Source organism: Dromiciops gliroides, chromosome 4 (genome assembly GCF_019393635.1).
Source record: "Dromiciops gliroides isolate mDroGli1 chromosome 4, mDroGli1.pri, whole genome shotgun sequence".
Taxonomy (NCBI): domain Eukaryota; kingdom Metazoa; phylum Chordata; class Mammalia; order Microbiotheria; family Microbiotheriidae; genus Dromiciops; species Dromiciops gliroides.
In genome coordinates, this window is record NC_057864.1 from 100938131 (window position 1) to 100961392 (window position 23262).

The following is a 23262-nucleotide window of genomic DNA, read 5'->3' on the forward strand; positions in this document are numbered from 1 at the left end:
ACAAAGGAGTTTCCAAAAAAGAACATTATTTCAATAGGGTCTAGAGACTCCAGGAATTAACTCCACTTGGGGTCAGGGAGAAGAGTCCCAAGGCACTTTCCTGTTTAAGGTCATTCCCAACTGTGTCCAAAGCTCCAGAACTGAATTAACACTATCATTTTGACAAGCTGAAATGTTAAAAAAAAATCGATTTTTAAAATTCAAGAGTATCACCTACTAAGACGCAGGGCTTAAAAAAAATTCTATCCTAGGTTAGGCTAGTGTAGGGCCACCCTCTATGGGCTTCCTTTGGGATAGTGTTTTATCGCTTCTCCAAAGAACATCTACATCTCCCATAGAAGAAAAATTGCATTTGATCACCATGGTGTATCATAAACCAAGCAGGTGTACTGGACAAAAGAATGAACCAGAATCCCATGTCCCATACTTTATGCAAACACAAATTCCACCTTTTTCTCACCCAACTCAGAGTGGTTCTGCAGCCAATCTATTAAATGGCATTTCGTAGGTAGACTATAGGGACCACAATATAAGGAACCCAATTAACACTTTCATTTTTGTGGCTTTGCCTCTCCCAACATTATTTCTTTTCTCTAGACAACCTTCAAGTGGTCTAATTAAGAGGACAATCAAAGGTTGCAAAGTCTGCAAAAGATCTCATTATAGGAAATGAGTCAAGTTCAATTTAAAGAAATTAAGTTTATAGTGAATACATTTTTTTTTGCCCCTTTTTAAAGGAAGTTTATGAGCAGCAAATTTGTGTCTGGTAATATTAAGGCTGGAAAATTCCAATTTTAATGGCCTCAAAAACCATCAATAGAGATGACAGGATTTGAGGAGTTAATCCACCAATGAATTGAAAGTATTCAAGCTTCTACTGAATAAAAAGTACTTTAAACCTAATTAAGAAACAAGGAACAAGTGATGCTAAGGGTTAATAATTTTCTGTAATTTTAAAAAATCAGTTCAGTAAGTCCAAGATCAGTGACTTAAACAAAGAAGCAATTCAAAAACCCTGGCTTCGACATGCAAGCGCTCTATTAAATAGGTTTGCAAATTTAGTTCTAGTTATTTGACCAATAGGCTAGTTCACATTGCATGTTTTATGGACAAATCATCTAAATATATGAAGGGAGAGCTCTTTCTCAGGGGTAAGGAAGATAAATCTTTAATTCTACTCAGGTTATTAGTTTCTTCAATAATTTACTAAAAGTTCTAATGGATGTTATTGTGACTCAAAGACCAATTATCATTGCTAATGTCAAATTAAGCCAAATGTAAATTCAGTGACAAATAAAATTCTCTAAAGATAGTCACTTCTCCCCAACCATGAAATAATACATATACTAGAACAACAACAAGCCAGTTTCTCTGCCCAGTTACTACTTGGTATAATAGGAATAATCCCATGATCTCTTCCCCACTGGTTCTGTGTGAGGCTGCCATAAGCACATCTAAGTGCCAGGGTGAGGCCAGTATAAGAACATTCATACAAAGACGATTAAAAATTGGTGGCCAGGGGGCAGCTAGGTGGCGCAGTGGATAAAGCACCCGACCTGGATTCAGGAGTACCTGAGTTCAAATCCGGCTTCAGACACTTGACACTCACTAGCTGTGTGACCCTGGGCAAGTTACTTAACCCCCAATGTCGGGGGGGGGGGGGGGGGGGGGGGGGGGCCGGCGGAATTGGTGGCCAAATACAAATGATGCAGTAGTAAAGATTAAGCCATGGAACTCAGGAGATTCAGAGGCTAAAAGCCCTAGGGGCTACGCAAAATTCATTCAACTAGATATTTACAATCAACCAACCCCACGAGAGAGTCACAAAATTGGCCTTCTCTTCCTTTTAGAAAATTGGGGAGAGTGCTCCACATCCATGCAAAACGATGCCTTGTAAAGCAAAGGAAAATGTCAGATAAAGTCCACAAGTTAAAAGGATAAGTCTATAAATAATAGCATTCCACTCCCCTTAATGATCCAATCTCATATGTTCTTACACAGCTCAATCAAATTAGGAACACAGACTTAAGGGAGAATTCTGACATCTTGGATTTGGGGTACAAATTTAGATTGCCCTATAAAATTCACTGTTTTTCCTAGCCTGCTAGGCCCCGCCCTGTGTCCCCCTCCCCAGTAAGCCACGTTGTCACCCAGCCCAAAAGCTACTTACTACATTCATTGGATATACTATCTGACTACCTAGCCAAAATACCCAATTTGAAGGCAGAAGATAAGGCTGATTAAGTTTAAACATCAATAAACTTTGGCATACCAGTAAGGCTCAATCATGCATCATTTAGTAGAAGCCAGCTTAGTTAACAGAAATTCTACAAACAGGATCCTTAGTGTAAGGAAACGAGGGAGGCAACAGATATACTATTTTCTCTTTTTATAAAACTATTTGAACCTAAATAATACACTAATGGCAGAAAAGAAAGTTGGTTATTTCACTCTATTTTGATGTTTGAATTAAAAGCTAATTTATTTTCTTTTAACTTCTACATCTAGACTTAGGCACATACATTAAAAACTATTAGTTCCAACCAAATCTATAGACTGTTTTCATATAAACTTCAGAATAACCTAGTGACAAGTGGAAAAAACCTCACCACTACAAAGTTCCCAGAAATCCAGCTCAAATCCTTTCATAGCAGAGTTTATGGCAACCAATTATACAATCCCACTTGATGTTAGGTACAAAGGTAATAACATAAAAAATCAAATAAATGCTTTTTTATTCTACTTTTCCTACCCCCCCCATCCCTCCCATAAGGTATAAACTATAATTATCACACCCCACCCTTTCGATCTATCTACTTCTTTTCCAAAAAAACAATTTTTAAATACTGATTGTCTACTAAAAGGCATTTATCTCCTACTGAAATATGTAAAACAGATTTTTTTTTGCTATATCAACTTTGTGAAACCACTTGTTCACAGTTGTGCTTTCCAAATGAAACACTTCTTTTTCTAAAACAAAGACTGTCTCAAGACACCTTTGTTCCAACAAGACCCCTCTTCCAGAGCTACAACTTCTGGATATATTCCCTTTCTGTGGTTAGGTTAACAAATTTACAGCACCAAATACCAACTTTCATTTTGGCAGTGGGGTTTGCTAAACAAAGAGGGAAGTAAGCCCCCTCAGCACAGAGATGAGTCCCAAAAGGGAGGGTTTGGTTTACATTTATAAATTTGTGCCTCTTTACACCCTTCCTCAGGCTGTATGCCTCTCTATACAAAATGGTGGCCATCATGTCTGTCTAACATTAAGGGTAGGAAAAGACACTAAGATGGCATTATTTTGCTAAAGTTTCCATGTACATGTGAGCCAAGTTAGGGAAAAAAGTAGCCAGACCAAACTAAAGTAACCCCATCTTTTAGATTCGGGGACCCTATAAAGACCAGGAAAGAAAGGCAAAAAGAAAGGGCTTCCCCCAGCCATAGTATGCCACAATGCCAACATGGAGGACGACACCCAGGAATCCAGCCTCCCCTTCTTGAGGTCTCTCCTCTGCCTCTCACCACTAGCCACTCACATATCTGGGCCCCCAAGAAGTCACCCAAGTTAGTAGCTTTTCAGACTATTAAAAGAACTTCATAATGTATATTCACCCTTTCTATTCTAGCTTGATAGTATAACGAAAAGTAAAATAGTAATGAACCACTGTTTATTTTCTCCTCAGGAATTAAAACAATGACTTCAACAAGATGAGTTTTTCTGTGGGCTTTGGCAAGACTATTCGAGCTTTAAAAGAAAATTCGCTTCCCTTCAGACACCAGAACCCTTCTTGTCCACTCTGAGAAAAATACAGCCTCATTTCTGCAGTATTTCCACTACAGAAATGAACTAGCCAGAAATTGGGGCTGCGAGGGGAAGGGAAGGCTCAGCACGACAGGTATTTCAACTTCGTTTTAAAACTTGGCCAAGTGCAACTCTTTTAAAAGGCGGTGGTGGCTTCATTTTGACCGGGGCTGGGGGGTGGGGGAAATGATTGGTGGCGGATTTTCCAACGTCCTGGACATTAGCAATGACCACCAACCCCCCCCCCTTTCCCCTTTTCTAATAAACATCTTTTCAAAGCAGAGTACAAGGCAGAAAGAGGGAGGGATCAAGAAGGGGAGAGAGAAGAGACCCTCCTGCTCAAAGACGTCATTACAAAGAGCTGGGCTTTGGTTGGGAAGGGGCTGAGAGGGTGGAGGATGAGTGGGGGTGAGAAATAAACAAAACAAAGCAGATCCTCTCTCATCCTCCAATTTGGGATAGGCTGGGTCGGGGGAGGGATCTGGAGGGGTGAGGGGGATGGGAGAGGGCCTTCACCACCACCGCAAGAAGGGCAGTTGGTCTCCCTCCCCCAACGGTCCTAGCCCCTCCAACCGCCGCTCTAAGATAACTTTGTCTAGGCCCCCCCCCCCGCCCCTGCTCGGGGGAGGGGGCTCCAAGAGGGGGGAGGGGTGCGCCCAGCTCTTTCGGGGCTTCAAGCTTTCTTCATCGGACGTTGCAGCCGTTAGGCCCCATGTTTGGGTCTCCCACTCCCAGTCAGGGCGGGGTCCCCCTCAGATTTAGGATCCCCCTTTCTCTGGAGGGGCTGAATTTAGAAGGGGATCTTCTGCTCGGATGTTGTCAGAAACGGGGTGCCTAGAAAATAAAAGGGGTGCCGCGGCCCCAGCGGCCCAATACTGAGGGGAGGAGGGATGGGGGCTCACAGCGCCCCCACCCCAAACATACACACGTATACACACGCGCGCACACAAACACACGCACGCACACGCGGACCGGGCGCCCTCCCCCGGCCGCAGGACCCCGGACCGCCCCGGGCGCAGGCTGGGGGCCGGGGCCGGGCCCGGGTCGGGGTGGGGCGCCCAGGTGAGGGCCGCCCCGGGACCGCCGCCGCCGCCGCCGCCACACAAAGGACCAGGGGCTCCCGCCGCCATATTGAAAACTTTCCTCCTCGCCCCGACTCCTCACTAGTGCGCCCCCCGACCCGCCCCGGCCCCGCCGCTAACCCTCCCAGCACACGCGCGTACACGCACACCCCCCGCCGCGCCCCGGAGGACGGCCGCCGGTCCCACGCTTCCCCGCCGCCTGCCCGGCGATGTCGGCGGGGCCCCGGCCGCCGCCGCCTCCGCGCAGCCCTCCCGGGCCTGCCCTCGCGCGGCCCTGGGTTACTCACCGGGGGCGGCCGCACCTTGCAGATTCCCGTCTGCTCGGCGATGGGCCGGATCTTATGGATGAAGGCGAACGGGTCGGCGAACTCCTCCCAGCTAGGCTCGAACACCGGGCACTCGGGCGGAGGCAAGAACTCGCCTAGCGGGCCCGGGCCAGGAGTGACTGCGCCAGGAAGCGCCGGACGGGGGCCCGCCGGGGGCAGTGCCAGGGCCGACTCCATCGGCGGGGGCGGCGCGGAGCCGGGGGCAGCGGAGAACCGGGGCCCGGGGCCGGTGGGCAGAGCGCAGCCGAGACGGCAGCGGCTGGCGCGACCGTCTGCGAGCGCGACACCCCCAGCAGCAGCAGCAGCAGCAGCAGCGACGGCGACGCCTCCGACACTGATCCCAGCGAGCAGCAGCACCTCTGGCTCGGATAAGGCTGCCTCCGACGCCGCCGACGACTACGACGACGACGCCGCTGCCGCCGCCGCCGCCGCCGCCGTCGTCGTCGTCGTCGCCGGTTCTGCGCCCAACCGCCGTGCGCTTCCGCCGCCACGGAGAGAGAGAAAAGAGTCCCACGGCATCCCCACCTCCCCCAATGAGCCGAGCGACCCCGCCTCCTTCCGTCCCCAGAAGGGCGGAGCCACGGAAGGATGGAGTGGGTGGCTTGTGCCGGGGGCGGGGGCCGTGGCTGTCATCCCACTCCCTCTGTGGGGTACCTCACCCTGCAGCTGATGGGAGAGCGGAGGACTAGGGTACCCGTCCCCTCTTTATGCGGGAAGCCCAAAGGCCCTCTCGGGGTGTTGCGGCTTTCTAGGGCCTTCCCGAGGTGGGCGGCAGGAAGCTGCTTCCTGATCTACCTTAGGCAAAGGGAAGACCTTGGAGGAGCCCACGCTTCCCCGGGTGGCACGACTGGTTCTCCAATAGGATTTGTGTAGCAATTGGAGGTTAACCAGCACTTTTCCCTCCACAGCCCTGTGACAGAGGCCGATCAGCTATTTATTGTCCCGTACAGCTCTTAAAGCCATTGGAGCTGACACCTTTGTGCACCTTGAGCACAAGCCACACAACCTCTTTGGGCCTTAGTTTCCTCAGAAATAAAATGAAGGGGTTCGATTAGATGACCCTAGGGTCCTTTCCATCCGGGTTTATTAAAACACGCAGGGTATGTGGGTGTTCAGGGAGGACTAGCACCTCCCGTGTGAGGGCTGCTCCTCCACTGTGGGTGTCCACCTTCACCCAACTCTAACCTGTGGCTCCGAGAAGCTGTAACATGGGCAGGGGCCACACCCCAGTAAACCTTCTCTGCCGATGGGCTAAACCAGGTTGGGGCCAACTGTTGGGCCTCAAACCAGTGGGTGAGTTAGGGGCATGTCTACCCCCAAGCACATAAAGACTTATTTTTTCCAAAGGCCATGAAGGTGGCTGAAGCAAGGGGCTGTGGATTGCTTAGAGCTTGGTCAGACATCTAAGATGTCAAAGTCTTAGATGCATCCTGTGGCCAGTCTGGCCACTGGACTTTGATGATACTGGAAGAGTGAGTGAGGTTGACAACTTTGTGCAACCCTACCTCTCTTACATCCAATTCACAAGCAAGTTAAGAAATCATTGTTTGGACGTCACTGGTCTTCTTCAAAAAAAAAAAGGAAATACAAACAACATCAAAATATTCTGCCTTGAGAGCAACCTCCAGGAATCCCAGACTCCCTGCCCTTCCAATTCATCTCTCTCATGCAATTTTGATCTCACTTCTCAGTGCTGGTTGTACATTTTATGCCATATAACCCTATAAGATTGTGAACTCTATGAGAACAAGGGCATTTTAAAATCTAAATAGTGACACAACCCCTCAATCGTCTCCCCTTCACTTCATTAAGTTTGAATTTCTCGTTTTAATCCAACTTACGTTAGGAGAGAGCGTTTTGCAATACACCACCAGCTCTCTGCAGAGGGAACTGGCACCCTCCTTTCACAGAATAACTCAGAGATCTCTTTTCTATCTTCCTAAACCTAGTGGCCAAGAACACACGCACAAAAAACCCCAAAACAAACCCCTGAAAAGCCCAGGTAAGGGAGATGGAAGTGTGGTCAGGTGATAGGAGCAGCTGGGGGATGTAGTGCCCACTCTTATTTATCCTGGGCAGAATGTGTGCCCATCTCTGAAGCTGAATTCTGCTTTTTCATTATGCCCCTGCCTTGCATCCTGGGGTGGCCCCAGACCTTTGCCCATATCAATCAGCACCCCCTTCCTTCTTAATGTATAAAACTGTTTCAACACAATAGAATATCCGTTGAGTAAGAAAAAACATAATTCAGTCATGCTTTTAAGTGAATTCGCATTTTATTAGTCACAACATCTAAATGCATTTGAAAACGTTTAATACAGAGATGTGGAAACATTGATTCAGTCCCAGAGCGGCTGACCCTTTGTTCATTGCAGCTTTGCATATGGATTCCAGGACCCAGGCAGAAACCCTAAGCCGGAAGCCCAAAGGCCCACAGGTAGGGTGAGCCGCACAAATCTTCCAGATGCACACGTTTTCATGGCTCACGTGCTTCTGCTTTTAAATTTCTCCTCAGGAAGGCGGGCACAAGAAAGATGGGCCCGCGAGCATTTATGGAAACCATAGCCCTTTCCTTCTCTCATCCTTGGCCTCCAGCTCCCCCAACCTGATTTCCTCCGTGGTGGGTAACCCCAACCGACGGGACTCCATTCTGGAAGGATTGGGGCAGCTGTGGCCTAGCACAGGCTGAGAGGTTTGGCCAGGGCACCAAGGGCCTGCGGGGGCTCTATGGGAAGTGGGCTAAGCTAGCAGACCCCTCCCCCTTCCAAAGAAGGGTTCCCTTTGCCCTTTATGATGTGTGTTTACATGTGCGGAGGGATCCTTCTCCAGCTGACAGCCACACCACGCCCGGACCTTCTTTTTTTAAAGAGCCTAGCGGCTGGTAGTGATTGGCAGAGCCCGGGGTCGCATCAGCCTTCGGGGGCGGGGCCCAGGCCGCATTGTCTCGGCCCGGGCCCCGGGGCGCCCTGGGGGTCGGAGCGCCCAGCCGAGGGGGTAGGAGTTCCGGGGTGGGAAGGTTTGGGGCGGGGAGGGGAAACGGGGAGCAAGGCCCGGGTCGAGTCTAGGCTGGGTTATCGCTGGCGTCAGCACGGGGTGGCTGAGGCTCGAACGAACCCCGGATCGTCGTGCCACGTCTCCGGGACCCCCCCTCAACTAGCGGCCCCACCCCGGCCTTCATCCCACCGCCCAAGGCCACGGTCGGCCCTTCTCTGGCAGGGTGCCCCGTATCTCCCCTCGGATCTCCGTGCGCCCCAAGCCTTAGGCTCAGCCAGGGTCACCCAATTTGAAAGGGTCAGCCACTGTCATCATGATAGACGTAAATCTGCGCCAGACCCCTTGGACATCTATCGGTCTCTGCGTTACTGCCAAAGCCTCTTTCACAGGGCCCCTGACAACACCCTACCCTCTTCCTTTTATTCTTTCATGCAGGCCGGGGATGAATCAAGACCGATGGGAAAGATTTCCAGATCCCAAATTTGGGGTAGATCGCTCCCTAAACAACTTCCTGTTCTCGGGTACCCGGAGCTGTTCGGGTCTCGGAGAAAGGCAGAGCAGGCCCGTCTCCACTACTAGGGGAGGGGGCGGCGGCCGGCTCTGCACGTAGCGCACGTGTGCGGCTGGGCTCCTCCCACCCTCCTGCTGCGGCCTCCTCCTCCTCCTCTTCTTCCCCCCCCCTTCCTCCCCTCCCGCGCCTCCAGCGATGAACCCCCCCCCCCTTTGTGCTCTGACCTTCACTTTCTACCCTTGGCCCTTCCTTGTCCCGTCTTCCCACTTGTACTTCCCACCTAGGCTGGATCTTCCCTGTATCTTTTCCTTCTTCCTTCCTTTTCAATCCATCCACACAGAAGCACTTCTTAAGTATTTATTTCAAGGCCCCCTCCCCCCCCATCTTACGTCCTCGAGAATTAAATTGGAAGGGGACCTCGAGTCAATCAACTTGCGTTTTATTATTAGGCGTCACTCTCATTTCAGACGCTGTCCCCGGATACAAGTACGATAAACTAAACGATTCCCCACTCTCAAGATTACATTCTTAACAGGAGAGACAAGGACGTATATAAGTATATGAAGAAAAAAACATACAAAAAGAGAATCAATACAAATAAACACAAAGTGGCTAAAAGCAATGTAGCTTAAAAGGGAAGGCACTAGCAGTTTGGCGGCGGTAGGATCGGGAAACCCTTTTATAGAAGGTGGTGGTGTTTGACCTTCCACTTGAAGAGATTTCTGAGGCTAACGGCGAGAGGAGGGGGCGCCTACCCTGCATGGGGGAAAGCAAATGCAAAGACGCAGAGTCGGGAGATGGAGTATGGCTTGTCGGGAACAGACACCTGTTTGTCAAGATTTCAAGGTGCATAAGGGGAACCAATATACAGTGAGGCTAGGCTGGGGTAAATTTATGAAAGACGTTATAAACTTAACAGAAGAGCCCATTCTAAGGAATAGGAAGTTATGTAATGACTAGATTCTAGTTCAACCTCCATTTTACAGATGGAGAAACTGAGGAACAGACTTCTTCCCAGTCCTGACCTTTCTCTCCCTCCTTCCCTCCTTCCTTCCTCCCCACTGTCAGAGCCTTAGGTGGACAACTTAAAGCTGCCCCCCCCCCCATTAAAATCAGTGATGATAACCAATTCCCCCTCCCAACTGAACTTCTTGAATTGCAAAGCTGAGTTGCATGGCATACACTTTGCCCCTTGACACTTTTTGATCAAGCTACTAGTTCAGGCTCTAATTTAGTGCTTTGGCTGGGTTTGTGAAGAAGGGGGTCAGAATGGATCTTGGGATTTAAAGCAGGAGACAAAGATCTTTTGGTTGGTTTTTTTTGCCTTCACCTGCAACTTCCTTATTAGGGAACAACCAAAAGATCTTTGTCTCCTGCTTTAAATCCCAAGATCCATTCTGACCCCCTTCTTCACAAACCCAGCCAAAGCACTAAATTAGAGCCTGAACTAGTAGCTTGATCAAAAAGTGTCAAGGGGCAAAGTGTATGCCATGCAACTCAGCTTTGCAATTCAAGAAGTGAAAATGATAGGGGAAGTGATTAAGATAGTTACTAAAGTCATTCATAGATGGGCACTGTTAACAATGTGAATATCTAGTAGCTTTCTAATTTAATTATTTTTGGTAACTAGGTGCTAAACTCAGTTGTTTCCTGTAGATTTCCTGCCTACACCTAGTTAAGGCAGCAAGCCCCACTTCAAGCATTGACCCTAAGAGCAAAGCCTCCCTTTTAATCACTCTACCACTTCCTGAAACCCTTCTGGCCCCAAATATGACAACTTCTTTTGGTTAGCTCTAAACTTCGTCACAGCTATGAGAGATGCCACCAATGTGATACATGCCTATGTGCTTTGAGATCCATTTCTTTTGACTAATTTGAGAACAATTCACATATACCGTAAATCTGGGTCTGAGTCCCAGGTAAAAAAACTTTCCTAACCTCTGTGCCAAGAACTAGACACTCTATCTCTCTGCTCCAGGCATTTTCTTTGGCTGTTCCCCCCACCCCAACCCGGAATTCTCTCCTTCCTCATCTCCACTTACTGACTTCACAGGTTTCCTTCAAAGTTCCAGCTAAAACTCTACCTTGTACAAGAAGCCTTTCCCAGTACCTCTTAATTCTAATGCCTTCCCTCAGTTGAGTGTCTCCTATTTCTCCTGTATTTCATTTGTTTGTACATAACAGTTTGTTGTTTCTCAAGTTAGATTGTGAATTCCTGAGGGCAGGGACTATCTTTTGCTTTTTTTTTTTTTTTGGAAAAGGGTATTCCCAGCCTTAGCACCATGCCTGGCATTTAGTAGGTATTTTTGTTGTTGTTTAGTTATTAGTTGTTTCTGACTCTTTGTGACTCCATTTAGGGTTTTCTTGGCAAAAGATACTGGAGTGATTGGCCATTTCTCTCTCTAGCTCATTTTATTTGGGGGGGGGGAGTTGTTTGTTTTTTTGGCAGGGCAATTAGGGTTAAGTGACTTGCCCAGGGTCACACAGCCAGTAAGTGTCAAGTGTCTGAGGCTGGATTTGAACTCAGGTCTTCCTGAATCCAGGGCTGGTGCTTTTTCCAGTGTACCACCTAGCTGCCCCTCCAGCTCATTTTAAAGATGAGAAACTGAGGCAAATAGGGTTAACGGTAAGTGTCTGAGGTCAGATTTGAACTCGGGAAGATGAGTCTTCCTGACTCCAGACCTCTATCCGCTAAGCCACCTCCCTGCCCCTACTATTAAATGGGTACTAATAAATACTTATTGACTATTTTAGCAACAGACCCCAAAGGGACAGCAAAAACAGTTCAATTAATTAAGAAGAACCTATTATGTGCAAAATATTTATTAAGAACCACTTACTATGTGCAAAATCCTACTATTATGGGAATAGAGAACTATGGCACAGAATTTGTTCTCAAATTTACAATCTAAGGTAGAGAAGTATACACAAATATCTACAATCTATAGGAAATGGTGATAAATTCAAAGGAAAATTCCAGGCAAAATGCTGTAAGGAGTTTGGGGTGAGAGAGATGACTTCCAGAGAGAGGAATTTAGAAGTGACCATGTTCATCCAGACCTCCTGGGCCTTGGGCAGCCCTCTTTCCTCCCTTTCTGTACTGCTTGGAGGGGCCTGAAAATCTGACAGTCCAGACAGAGCATGTATACAAAGGGGTGAAAAACCATGGAAGCAGTAAGGGGACAAATCCAACCCCATCAGGGCATAGCATGGGCTTCTTCCATTGCAGTCAGATCACCTGCAAAGCCCAGGACACCCAGAAAAGTCTTGTTTATGAGAAGAATATGAGATGAGAGGCCTTTGCTCCCCAGTCCTCCTCTGGGCCACCTACCACACAGTTGTTATGACTTTACTAGACCTTGGATCATTGGAACATATCAAATTCCTTCTAACTGGAATGGAGTAGCTCCCAACATAATGGAAACTGTTCTAAGAAGGCCGAGGACGGTGGACAAGGGAGAGAGAAAGGCCACCTGCATTCTTCCAACCTGCTAAGATGGTTCTGGGACTCTCTCTGACTATCTGACATCCTATTGTTTTGTGAATTACCCAGAAGATTCATTTAGGACCATAATTCATTTTCCCCAACCTTAAACTATCCAGATTGTAAATTCCAGGAGTCCTCACTCTCCCGCCACCCAAAGAGGATTTTTACATGTGGGAAATGAAAACAGTTAATTTCTTCTCTTAAGTCTGTAGTTTAGCATTTATTATTCAATTATCAAAAAACTTTGCTCTTCTCAACTCTTTCTTACCCCATCCCCAACCACTGAGCCACTCCTCCCCCATGATCGTAGTATGTCTCACCTCCTTTGGTCTTCACAGGATCACACAGGCTATTTATTCTTTTTCTTTTTTTTTTTTTAATCATTATGTCACTACCTTTTTCCTGTTTATCATTATCTGGACCTCTTTGCCTGCAGGTGTGCTCTGTCCTCAGTGGAACAGAGCCCAGCCTTAGGAGCTAGAATAATAGGAAAGTTCTCACATCTTCCTCTATATAGTATACATATGTGATTCCTATGCATAGTCTTCATAGACTCTCCTTCCCCTTCTTCCATAACACTGGGAGTAAATCCTGAGGTGAGGAGTAGAAAACTAGCCCCACCCCCCCATTCAAGGGAAACAATGGTTGTCAAGGGAATGTCACCTGGGAGAAATGATGACAGATGTGGCCTGTTTGGGATCAGAGGAATCAATGCCATCTGGTTCTGTCTACTCCAGTTCCTGCTCTGTGGATTTCCAGGCTCTTCTCCAGGATTTGGGGAAGGGTCCTGGTTCCTTACAAAAGTCCCAGCTCTGTCTCTAGAACACCCAGTAGACTAAGGCAATAATACACAAAGGGATTCCTAGAAGCCAAGATCATCGAAGCTGTTGTGGCCACTGAGGTGTTTAAGTTTTCCCTTCTGCCTTCATTGACTATTGCCTCTTCCAGTACCTTCCTCTAGAGAACTGAAAATGAGAACAGGGGAGAAAGGAAGATGGAGGTGGGTGGGGAGCAGAGGGGACACTAAGATTGAGGAATATCCCATAGAATGCCCCTAATGAAAAAGTATCAGGAGGGAACCCAGAGATGGGACCTTCTTCCCAAAGAAAAAGATGGAGGACACATCTAGAGGAAAAAGAAATGGATCTGAGTTCGAAGGGAAGGGAAGGCAGTTTGGGCAGTTGTGGGAGAAGAGGACATGTCAAAACTTCTTCCTCCTGGCAGGCTCACTCAATACCAATACCACCCCAATGACTCCACTAAGTAGACATACTGCATGAGAGAGGGCTGCCGGTCAGTTGTTCTCTGCAGAGGAAATGACATTTTAGCACAGCTGTTATTAAGGAAACCACCTACAGAAAGATATATGATCCTTTTTTTTTAACAGCAGTTTGTAGAAGAACCAAGTTGCTATGGAAACTCACTGAAAAGAATTTAATTTACAAATTCCTTCCTATGACATGTAAATTTCAATTTATAAAAGCTGTAACTTCAGAAGCCAAAAACCTAAGGTGAGTGAAGAGAAAAATACTCTGAACAGGTTCTTAGGAGGTATTCCTGTTATATAGGAAATCAGACAAGGCTTTGATCTGTGTAGGGAAATAACAGAAGATGACAAAGCTTTGACTAGGAGGGAGGTTTTCAGATAAATTTTACCTGGCCCCATTAAACCCAAGTCTCTGGAAAAGGCTTTGAATCAAAGTTTATTAAAACAGAGTAACTTACAAGTATCAGGGACTGGATTAGTAAGAGATCGCCTTAATTTTACTTAGGTGATCTTTTTTCCCCCCAATGTTTACTATATGTTATCTTAAATATAGTTTGGGGGGTTGTTTGGGTTTTTTTGTTTTGGTTTTGGGGTTTGTTTGTTTTGGGGGGGTTCTGGTAATGAGAGTTAAGTGACTTGCCCAGGGTCACACAGCTAGTAAGTGTCAAGTGTCTGAGGCCAGATTTGAACTCAGGTCCTCCTGAATCTAGGGCTGGTGCTTTATCCACTGTGCCACCTAGCTGCCCCTAAATATAGTATTTAATAAATAAATTGTTACCTTAATAACAAACTTTTTCAGTAATCATTTTTAAAAAGAGATAGAGGAACAACAAAAAAAACCAAACAAAAAAAAAGAGAGATAGAGGAGAAAATTTACATTTAGCATTGTCTCAGATAAGCCATCCTTAACAGGAAATCTGTGGTTCAGGGCCTGTGGAATCACCAAAACTCTCACTATCACTACCTAATGTTGCAGATTTAATTTAGTTCTCTGAAATGACTTTTTAGAATCTTTCCCAAGTTGAATCTGCACACTTAACCTCACAAAGTGTGACAGCAAATATCCTAAGGGCCTCTTTCTTTAGGCAGTAGCCCAAGTCTATTCAGTGCAGTGCCCAGTTAAGGGTTAGTGGGATAGGAGTGGGAGGAGCAACAGGCTCAGGAGATCTGTTAGGGATAACTAGGAAGAAGGAATAGAAAAGGAAATATGTGGAGAACTTTTAAGGCAGGAGGGACTGTTCTGTAGCTACTTTGTAATCAACCTTTTTAGGCTATATATCCTGAACCTTAGATCCTGCTCCTTCTTCCCTACAGGGAAACACCCTATGCTGGGCATCATGCGCTGGTCCTTCAGACACTATACCATCATTTTAGCTGGCTCAGGCCTCCTGTGGTTTTTCATCAGCTTGGGAACCCCAAAGATAAATGAGGACATCTATCTTCTGGTGAGTATCAAAAGCAAAGTAGTTCCTTCAGATCTTAGTCTAGGAATAGGGAGATGTAGAGTGGGGCCTGATAAGAATAGGCCATTTGTCATCCAAGTGAGTTTACCTCATCCTTGTACCTCTCCCCCAGAAAATGGGAAAGAGACTTCCCTAGAGAACAATTGAACATTAGCCCATAGCCCTAGACATAATATCCATTTTGTACTTTTCTTGGGATGGGGTGGAGGGGTAAGGTTAGGAACAACTTCCAATATCCAATGGCCTGGTATCCTGGGAACATTCCTACCTTGGTGGCTCTTTGGCCACCATCCCACATTACTTTTCCCCCTAGAGATCCTGAGAGAGGCCTCTGAAGGCTGAAACTTGTTCTATTCCCAGGAAACAAAGCGATCTTTGGACCAGAAGTTCAGCTCCAAGAGTGAGGAATACCTGCAGTGGAGCTCATATAATGTCCCAAGCAGAGTCTCTCATCTCACCTACCAATACTTGGCTGGAGCCCTGCCTCTAGAAAAAAGTGAGTACATGAGTGTCATATTATGCCAAGATAAGATGGAGGAGTCTTAGGGACAGACAGCAGCATCAAGAAGGGAGACTAGAGGAACTGAGAGAAACAGTAGACAGGAAAGAAAGAAGGAAGGGGGGGGGAGGATACTAGAAAGATCCAGCTATGCTGGAAGTTGTAGCTAACAGTACTCCTGAGTCTATAATCTTATAGAAAAGTCTCATCTTAAGCCAATAATATCTTATCTCTTTCACCCTACCCCAAGCACATACCTTTCCTATAGAGAAGTTCAGTATGAGAAGTCTCAGGGCCCTGAAAAAAACAGAAGGAAGAAAAAAGAAAGATGAGATAGGAGGGGAGAAGGAAGGAGAATGATGGTTAAGGGAGAGGTGATTAAAAAGAGAATGAATAGCGGGCAGCTAGGTGGGGCAGTGGATAAAGCACTGGCCCTGGATTCAGGAAGACCTGAGTTCAAATCCAGCCTCAGACACTTGACACTTACGAGCTGTGTGACCCTGGGCAAGTCAGTTAACCCTCATTGTCCTCCCAAAAAAACCCAAAAAACAACAAAAAAGAGAATGAATAGATTCTATGGGAATCATTTCTCACAGGGTCATAAGCTTTTAGAACCCTTTGATGGACCAAAGATCATCTTAGCCATCCCTTTGGATTGAGAATAGTACAGGAGGGTGGCTAGGTGGCACAGTGGATAAAGCACTGACCTTGGATTCAGGAGGACCTGAGTTCAAATCCAGCCTCAGACACTTGACACTATCTGTGTGGCCTTGGGCAAGTCACTTAACCCTCCTTGCCCTACCAAAAAAAAAAAAAAGGGAAAAAAGAAGGCTTTTGGGGCGGCTAGGTGGCACAGTAGATAAAGCACCGGCCCTGGATTCAGGAGGACCTGAGTTCAAATCCAGCCTCAGACACTTGACACTATCTGTGTGGCCTTGGGCAAGTCACTTAACCCTCCTTGCCCTACCAAAAAAAAAAAAAGGGAAAAAAGAAGGCTTTTGGGGCGGCTAGGTGGCACAGTAGATAAAGCACCGGCCCTGGATTCAGGAGGACCTGAGTTCAAATCTGGCCTCAGACACATAACAATTACTAGCTGTGTGACCCTGGGCAAGTCACTTAACCCCCATTGCCTCACCAAAAAAAAAAAAAAAGAGAGAGAGAGAGAGAGAGAATAGTACGGGAAAGGTCAATCTCTGCTTAGGGGAAAAGACTTTCTTTTTGCCCTGTGCTGCTAATTATGCCCCCTACTTCCTCCCCAGAGACTCTTACTGTGGGGCTGTCTTCAATGCAGAGTCCTACAGGAAAATACCTCATGAGTACTCTGAGGTCTGTGTTCAAGGTTTCCTCCAACTATGAGTTGAGGCACATCACGGTGCTTGTGCACTTAGCTGATCCTGACCCCTATTGGCTCAACGAGACAGTCAGTATCATCATCAGCCTCTTCACACCACAGATCCTCCGAGGGCAGCTGATTGTGATCCATGCCCCTTCTGCTGCCTATCAGCACTTGTGGTCCCAGCCACACATAGTCTTTAACTTCTCTGACGTAAAGACCTTCCGGTCTAAGCAGATGTTGGATTATGCCTTCCTCATGAGCTTTGCTGCCAATCTCTCTGACTACTTTCTCATGATCAAGGACGACATCCGATGTACCCCCAACTTTGTCACTATTATCCAGCAAGAACTAGAAGCTCGAAAGGACAAACCGTGGACAATCATGGAATCTGCCAACCGAGGCTTAGCTGGCAAGCTTTGCCATTCCATGGACCTCCCCAAGCTGGCGGGTTTCCTCCTCCTTTTCTACAAGGATGAGTCCCCTGACATGCTCCTCTTGCATTTCCGAATTCTTCAGGGCCAGAAGGATCCCATCCACCTAAGCCCCTTCCTCTTTTACCATTTTGACAGATCCTCTTCTTACTTTCCTAATAACTCCCACACATGTGAAGAGCCAGACAACGAGAAGTTTCAAGAGGATAGCTCTGACATTCCAGATAACCCACCTGCAGTCGTCTACACTGATATGCAGACTCTTCAGAACCATTTGCCCCAAAATGCCTATAGCCTGGACGAGACATTCTTTTTGACCCCGAATGCTCTACCTGGGCATCAGCTGACAGTGATCCTGGATGAGGGAGTTAATGTGATTCGGGTGCAGGTGCTGACAGGTACACCTATAGAGAAGCTACAGAGTTTGGAGGAGGGAAAAGTGGAGCTGGGTTCTAATCCCGCTGGGCAATCAAAACATTGTACCAAGTATACCTTTCTTGGACAGCTGTGGGATGGGCAGTTGGACTGCAGGCTGAAACACAGACAGACAGGACACAATGTGAGCTGTGTGCGACTCCTGGTGACCAGCCCTAGGGATAACTCATGGGTCATGGTCAGACACATCAACATCTGGGTCAATCATGAGGAATAGTTGGAGATGGGAGGGACCCTGGAGTTGGAGTTGACATAAGTAACTGAGAATTAAAATCTTGAAATCAGCCTGGGGCGTTTATTTGGGTACCTATCCAAGCTGTGGAATGGGAGACACGAGCTGATAAGGGTCAGAAACGGACCCATTTCTCTACTAAATTGTCTTTCCCCAGAACAAACACTGTAGCCCAGCAATGGGATAACTGAAAACAGGAGCTGAAGTCCCAGAATAGTGACCTAGGCTTTTTCCCCAGTCCTAGAATCAAGTGAACCTGGAATAAGCCTGGCTTTTACCCTTCACCTGAGGACCTGATTGACTGTGAGAGGCTTTAGAGAATCTAGAAGTTCTAGAAAAAAAGCCCCAGAAGAAAATTTCAATATTTCCTCTGGATCCCTACCCAGTAGTAAAGCAACAGGTGTACCCAAGACCAAAACCCTTCCATTGCACTACTACTCACTCAAGACTCTTTTCTGTCTCCTTTCTTTGTTTGACCTTTAAACATCCTCTACCCCGCCCCAATCCCCTCACCAGTCTACACCATGGTTGGGTGAATCTCGGGCACCAAGTTGGCAGATATGTGGATATTTTATCCTTAATCTTCAACCATAATTTTTTTTTGTTGTAAAATGCGACTGTGCAGAGGTGAGGTTCTCTATTAAACCATTATATAAGATTCTTATTAGATAGGCAAACTGCCACAAATTGTCTCCAGCATCTTCAGAAGATGAAAAGCAGCGTCTATCAGTTCCTTGGGCTCTGCCTTTATCTTCTCACTGCTACGGGCTGAAATGAGAAGGAGGCACCAGATGTAATGAACTGTGAGCAAATAGGGTTAAATAAAAAGTGAGATGTCTGTCCGGGCACGACCAATTAAGGGGAAAAACAAATTTCTGCTAAGACCCGTTAACTACATTTACCTCATCCCTTGTAGGAACCTTTCAAATGTCTCCCTCAGTTGAACTGACTCAGGAAAGAAGTCAGTGAAATTCATCAAGATTTGCCCCGCTGCTTCCAAAAGCAACCAGTTCTCATACAAGTCTGGGGAAATTGGGAACCTTCCCACTGAGAGGGAAATTTTAGTCTTGTGTTAAGGAGACAGTCTGAAGTTTCTAGCTCCTACTCTTCATATAACCTAGGTTGTGTGCACGGAAGAGGAAAAAAGATCAAAATATTTTTTAACCAGTTAAATGAACTTTTGTTTGTGCCCTTATAGAGGGTGTGACTTTGGGAGCCTGGCCAAGGTTAACAAGGTTAAAAGATAAAGCCTTCAATCTAATTCAATTCCATAAGCAATTAAGTACCTGTTCTGTGCCAGTCACTAAGATAAAAACAAAACAATAATTGTCCTCAGGGCAGCTAGGTGGTGCAGTGGATAGAGCACCAGCCCTGGAGTCACAAGGACCTGAGTTCAAATCTGGCCTCAGACACTTGGCATTTACTATCTGTGTGACCCTGGGCAAGTCACTTAACCCTCATTGCCTCACCAAAAAAAAAGAAAAAAAAAAGAATTCTAAGGAATAGGAGGTGAGGGTAGTGGGTAGAGGTAGGAGAGGAAACAAGTGCAAATCAAGTTAATAAGCTGGTATTAAGCACCTCCTTTGTTCCAGATGCCCTGTGCTAAGTGGGGACATAAAGAAAGGCAATAATTAGTCTCTGACCTTAAGGAGCTCACTATCTAATGGGAAGACAATGGCAAAAAACTATTTATGAATAAGATATATGCTCTCAGAGGAAACAAACATTTATTAAGCACCTATTATAATAGTTGCCAGGCACCATTTAGCTTATAAATATTATCTCATGGGTTCCTCAAAACAACCCTGGGAACCAGAGGCCATAATGACCCCCATTTTAAAGGTGAGGAAACTGAAGCAAATAAATAGAAGTTAAGTGACTTATCCAGGGTCACACAGCTAGTAATTTTCTGAGACCAGATCTAAACTTAGGTCTTCCAGATTCGAGGCCCAGTGCACTATCCACTGAGCCACCCAGCTCACTTTAAGGGGGGGAAGCTCCTTTCTGAAGGTTTGTCAGATCTAGGACAGGTCATATATTTTTCTCCCTTTTCAAATTAATTGGTATGTATATAGAAGGAGTAACTAGAATTAACCTGGCCAAAGTTAATTTACTTAATGAACAAGGTCTTGGGACACTGAAGAAGTTCACAGGCAAGGTGTTAACATCCTCATTAATACTCATTTGAGACCTAGTTCCAGTGAAGAATTTGTTGTCTTGATAGTGAAGTCCATAGACCTCCTTGTGAACTCTAATTTTTGCTAAGTATCTCCAGCACTTAGCACATTTCTTGACACATTGACACATAATAAGCACTTTTAAAAATTAACCTTTTATTTTGTACATTAAAAAATTAGAATTAAGGGGCAGCTAGGTGGTACAGTGGATAGAGCACCGGCCCTGGAGTCAGGAGTACCTGAGTTCAAATCCGGCCTCAGACACTTAACACACACTTACTAGCTGTGTGACACTGGGCAAGTCACTTAACCCCAATTGCCTCACTAAAAAAAAAAAAATTAGCATTAAACATTTAAAAACAAGCATTTTATATAGAGAGCAGAATGCAAAATGATTTAAATATAATGAATATGCAGTAAAATATAATTAAATAAATTAAATCATATGTCTATTTCATAGCACTTGATTTTTTAAAAAGTATATAATAAATTTCACATATTATTTTCAAAGCTATTTTGCTAGTCTGTGCTTCTGAAATTCTGTTCTCTTCTCTACATTTAAAAAATGTTTTCATGACCCTCTTTGCTAACCTGTCCTCCCAATAACCCCTTTCAATTAAAAACTCAGAGGGAAAAAAAGCATTACCAATAAAAATTGAAATCTACTTAACAAAAAAGATAGTAATTTTTTAGAATTTACAAGTGTTTTTGAATTCTGTGTCTACAATTGGGGTTATTTCAAATACATCAAAATTTGAATCAATCATTTTCAATAGAGGAAAAGGGAGAAAGAAACCCCATGCCAAATCTCATCACATTGTCTCTCTTAACCTGCAGAGACAGAACCAGTGTTCACCTTCTGACCCTTTTGATGTGGCATCGAATTAGGGTAATTAGATCGATTGTGTCATCCCAAAAGAATGACAAGACTCAGTGACTCAGTTTCTCAAATTTTATTGCAATACTGTGAGTGACCACAGGGAGAGCACTATGGAAGTATCCTCTCGAATAGGTAAAGACAGGTATATTTATAGTATGGATAAATTGATTATCAGTCTCATTATAATAATCTCCAATTTAGGGAGGTACAGGGGAAGGCCTATCCTAATTTGGAGTTCCTGGGGTCCTAAGCCAAACCCTGAGGCAGGTACCTTTTTCTGTAGAGGTGTGTTTTGGGGGTTTACGTGTCATAAAGTGAATCTGGGGACAAATTTGGCCTTTTCTGTATGTTACCTTTTCATTCCTATGCCTAGTTTCTAAATATTTTCATTTACTAATTAGAATTTCTATAGCCTGTCTCTTTGCCTTTGTTATAGTTAAGGTTTTTATGACATGCCTCTTTATGTTCTTGTTATAAGTGGTGATTAATGTGGGTAACAAGAACCTAGGCCCTGACTTGTATTAATGAAGGCCCAAGTCTTAAGTTATCCATTAATCCCCATCAGAGCTGGGGTCTGAATTCCTCTTAGAGCTCAGATCTAAATCAAAGCCTGGGTCTTAAGTTTGTCTGTTAACCCTTTTTTTTGCCTCCTACATCACTTTGAGGGCCCCCTATTTTGACAGGTTTCTACTAGAATCAATCAGGACCCTGATTAATCTTCTCCAACATTATTCCATCCAAACTTAAAACTCTTTCTCATTCCCCAAAATTTCAAAATGGCCTTCCACATGTAAAATGTAAATAATTGGCCTCTTCTTAAATTTGGGCTTGAGAATGAAGATTCAAGTCTCAGGTAACTTTAGAGGTCTCCTCCTGGCCTTCCCTGTTAAAAGCTCTTACAGTTCATTTTTAGCACTTCATCTCAGTAACAATAACAAAGATTTATTAATGATCTATTACTTAAGGCAAAGTACAGTCACTGATAATGGGAAAAAGAGGCACAAAGTTCAGATAAGACAGAATGCTTGCCTACTGTGAGTTTACAGTCTATTAGGGGTACAAGGTTGAACGGCTAGGTGTCCTACTAGACAGAAGGCCAAGCCTGAAATCAGGAAGACTCATCTTCCTGAGTTCAAATCTGGCCTCAGGCTAGGTGGCAGAGTGGATAGAGCACTTGCCCTGGATTCAGGAGGACCTTGAGTTCAAATCCAGCCTCAGACACTTGACACTTACTAGCTGTGTGACCCTGGACAAGTCACTTAACCCTGTTTGCCTCCGTTTCCGCATCTGTAAAATGAGAATGGCAAACCACTTCAGTATCTTTGCCAAGAAAATCCCAAATGGGGTCACAAAGAGTTGGACACAACTAAACATCGACAGGGGAATAAAGCACGAACCGAGTTGCAAAACAAAGCCCTCCCAGAAGTCTTAGGGAAAAGGTTGTGACCATCTATGCTGCCAAAAAAGACTTCAAGGAGGATGTTGAATAATGGATAGGAATCCAGCAGGACATATTGAATAAATGAATGAATAAATGAAAAAAATATTTAAACATTTACTGTGTACCAAGCACTATGCTTATTGTTGAGGGCATAAATTCAATAGAGAACATTAACACATATGGGAAATGGTAACCAAGTCAGTGTTTCCATGTGGAAAACCACATGGATGGAGAGCAGAGTCATAGTGGGGTTGACTGACATATGCTTTCGAGGAGCAGTGGCAGTATTGATTTGATGGTTCTGTTAACTCCAGAGGAGTTGGGAGGGTAGAACATGCTCTATAATGGTAAGAACTGTTAAAATGGAAGAAACCCTAGGTCCAGAAGGGGGACCTGGAATGAACCTGAGTCTGATTGCAGTTTACAGAGATTATAAATGCATTTATTGCCTGAGAAGGAGCTTGCAAGCTGGAGCAGTGAGACCATGTTCAAAAGGGAGTGGGAAATCATGAAGTACTTATATAAGTCAGGTGGGAAGTGGGGTGTGGTGGTCTAGAGAGAAGATCTCTGTAAATACAATAAAGCAGAAAGCAGAATGAATGCTGCTCTTTATATAAGTCAGAGAGCAGGATGCTTGCTTTTCTCTCTAAGTTGATCAGGATTGGTTTCAGCAGTTACAGGCATCTCCAAGTTCAGTTAAAGTTTACTTCCCAAAGGATCACTGGTATGTCAAGCAGTCATGGGCATCAGAAGTCCTCCTGATTGGCTAGTTGTTGTGCTTCTCCATTGTCTGGTTCCCCTGTGAAAAAGCGAAGCTCTAGCATATTTAATCATTTAATACAAGCATTACAGAGCCCATGTTCACAGAAGATACCCATCGGTGGACTATGAATCATAAT

The 23262-nt window shown here is 45.4% G+C and overlaps 2 protein-coding genes across 4 annotated transcripts in view; one reads left to right on the forward strand and one right to left on the reverse strand.

Annotated features, from left to right (window-relative positions):
• Window positions 1–5672, reverse strand: part of KDM5B (lysine demethylase 5B) — a 70439-nt gene extending 64767 nt beyond the window's left edge. For 2 of the 3 annotated variants that reach the window (XM_044001927.1, XM_044001925.1), the window contains exon 1: window positions 5172–5672. In XM_044001927.1, the coding sequence (XP_043857862.1) occupies window positions 5172–5387 (216 nt within the window). In that variant the 5' untranslated portion in view covers window positions 5388–5672. The remainder of the gene's footprint in view (window positions 1–5171) is intronic. The other variant, XM_044001926.1, reaches the window with a different exon arrangement.
• A 3716-nt stretch (window positions 5673–9388) lies between these two features.
• On the forward strand, window positions 9389–17850 carry LOC122753044 (alpha-1,3-mannosyl-glycoprotein 4-beta-N-acetylglucosaminyltransferase-like protein MGAT4E). Its single transcript, XM_044000118.1, has 4 exons — window positions 9389–9561; window positions 14784–14914; window positions 15293–15428; window positions 16691–17850. Exons 1-4 carry the CDS (start codon window positions 9513–9515, stop codon window positions 17848–17850), a joined length of 1476 nt encoding a protein of 491 aa, XP_043856053.1. The 5' UTR covers window positions 9389–9512.
• The last annotated feature ends 5412 nt before the right edge of the window (window positions 17851–23262 follow it).

Coding starts and splice junctions, on each gene's coding strand:
- LOC122753044 (XM_044000118.1), top strand. CDS start 9,513: ATGGAGTATGGCTTGTCGGGAACAGACACCTGTTTGTCAAGATTTCAA. Junction 9,562..14,783: donor CTGTTTGTCAAGATTTCAAG/GTGCATAAGGGG, acceptor TCTTCCCTACAG/GGAAACACCCTATGCTGGGC. Junction 15,429..16,690: donor AGCCCTGCCTCTAGAAAAAA/GTGAGTACATGA, acceptor CTTCCTCCCCAG/AGACTCTTACTGTGGGGCTG.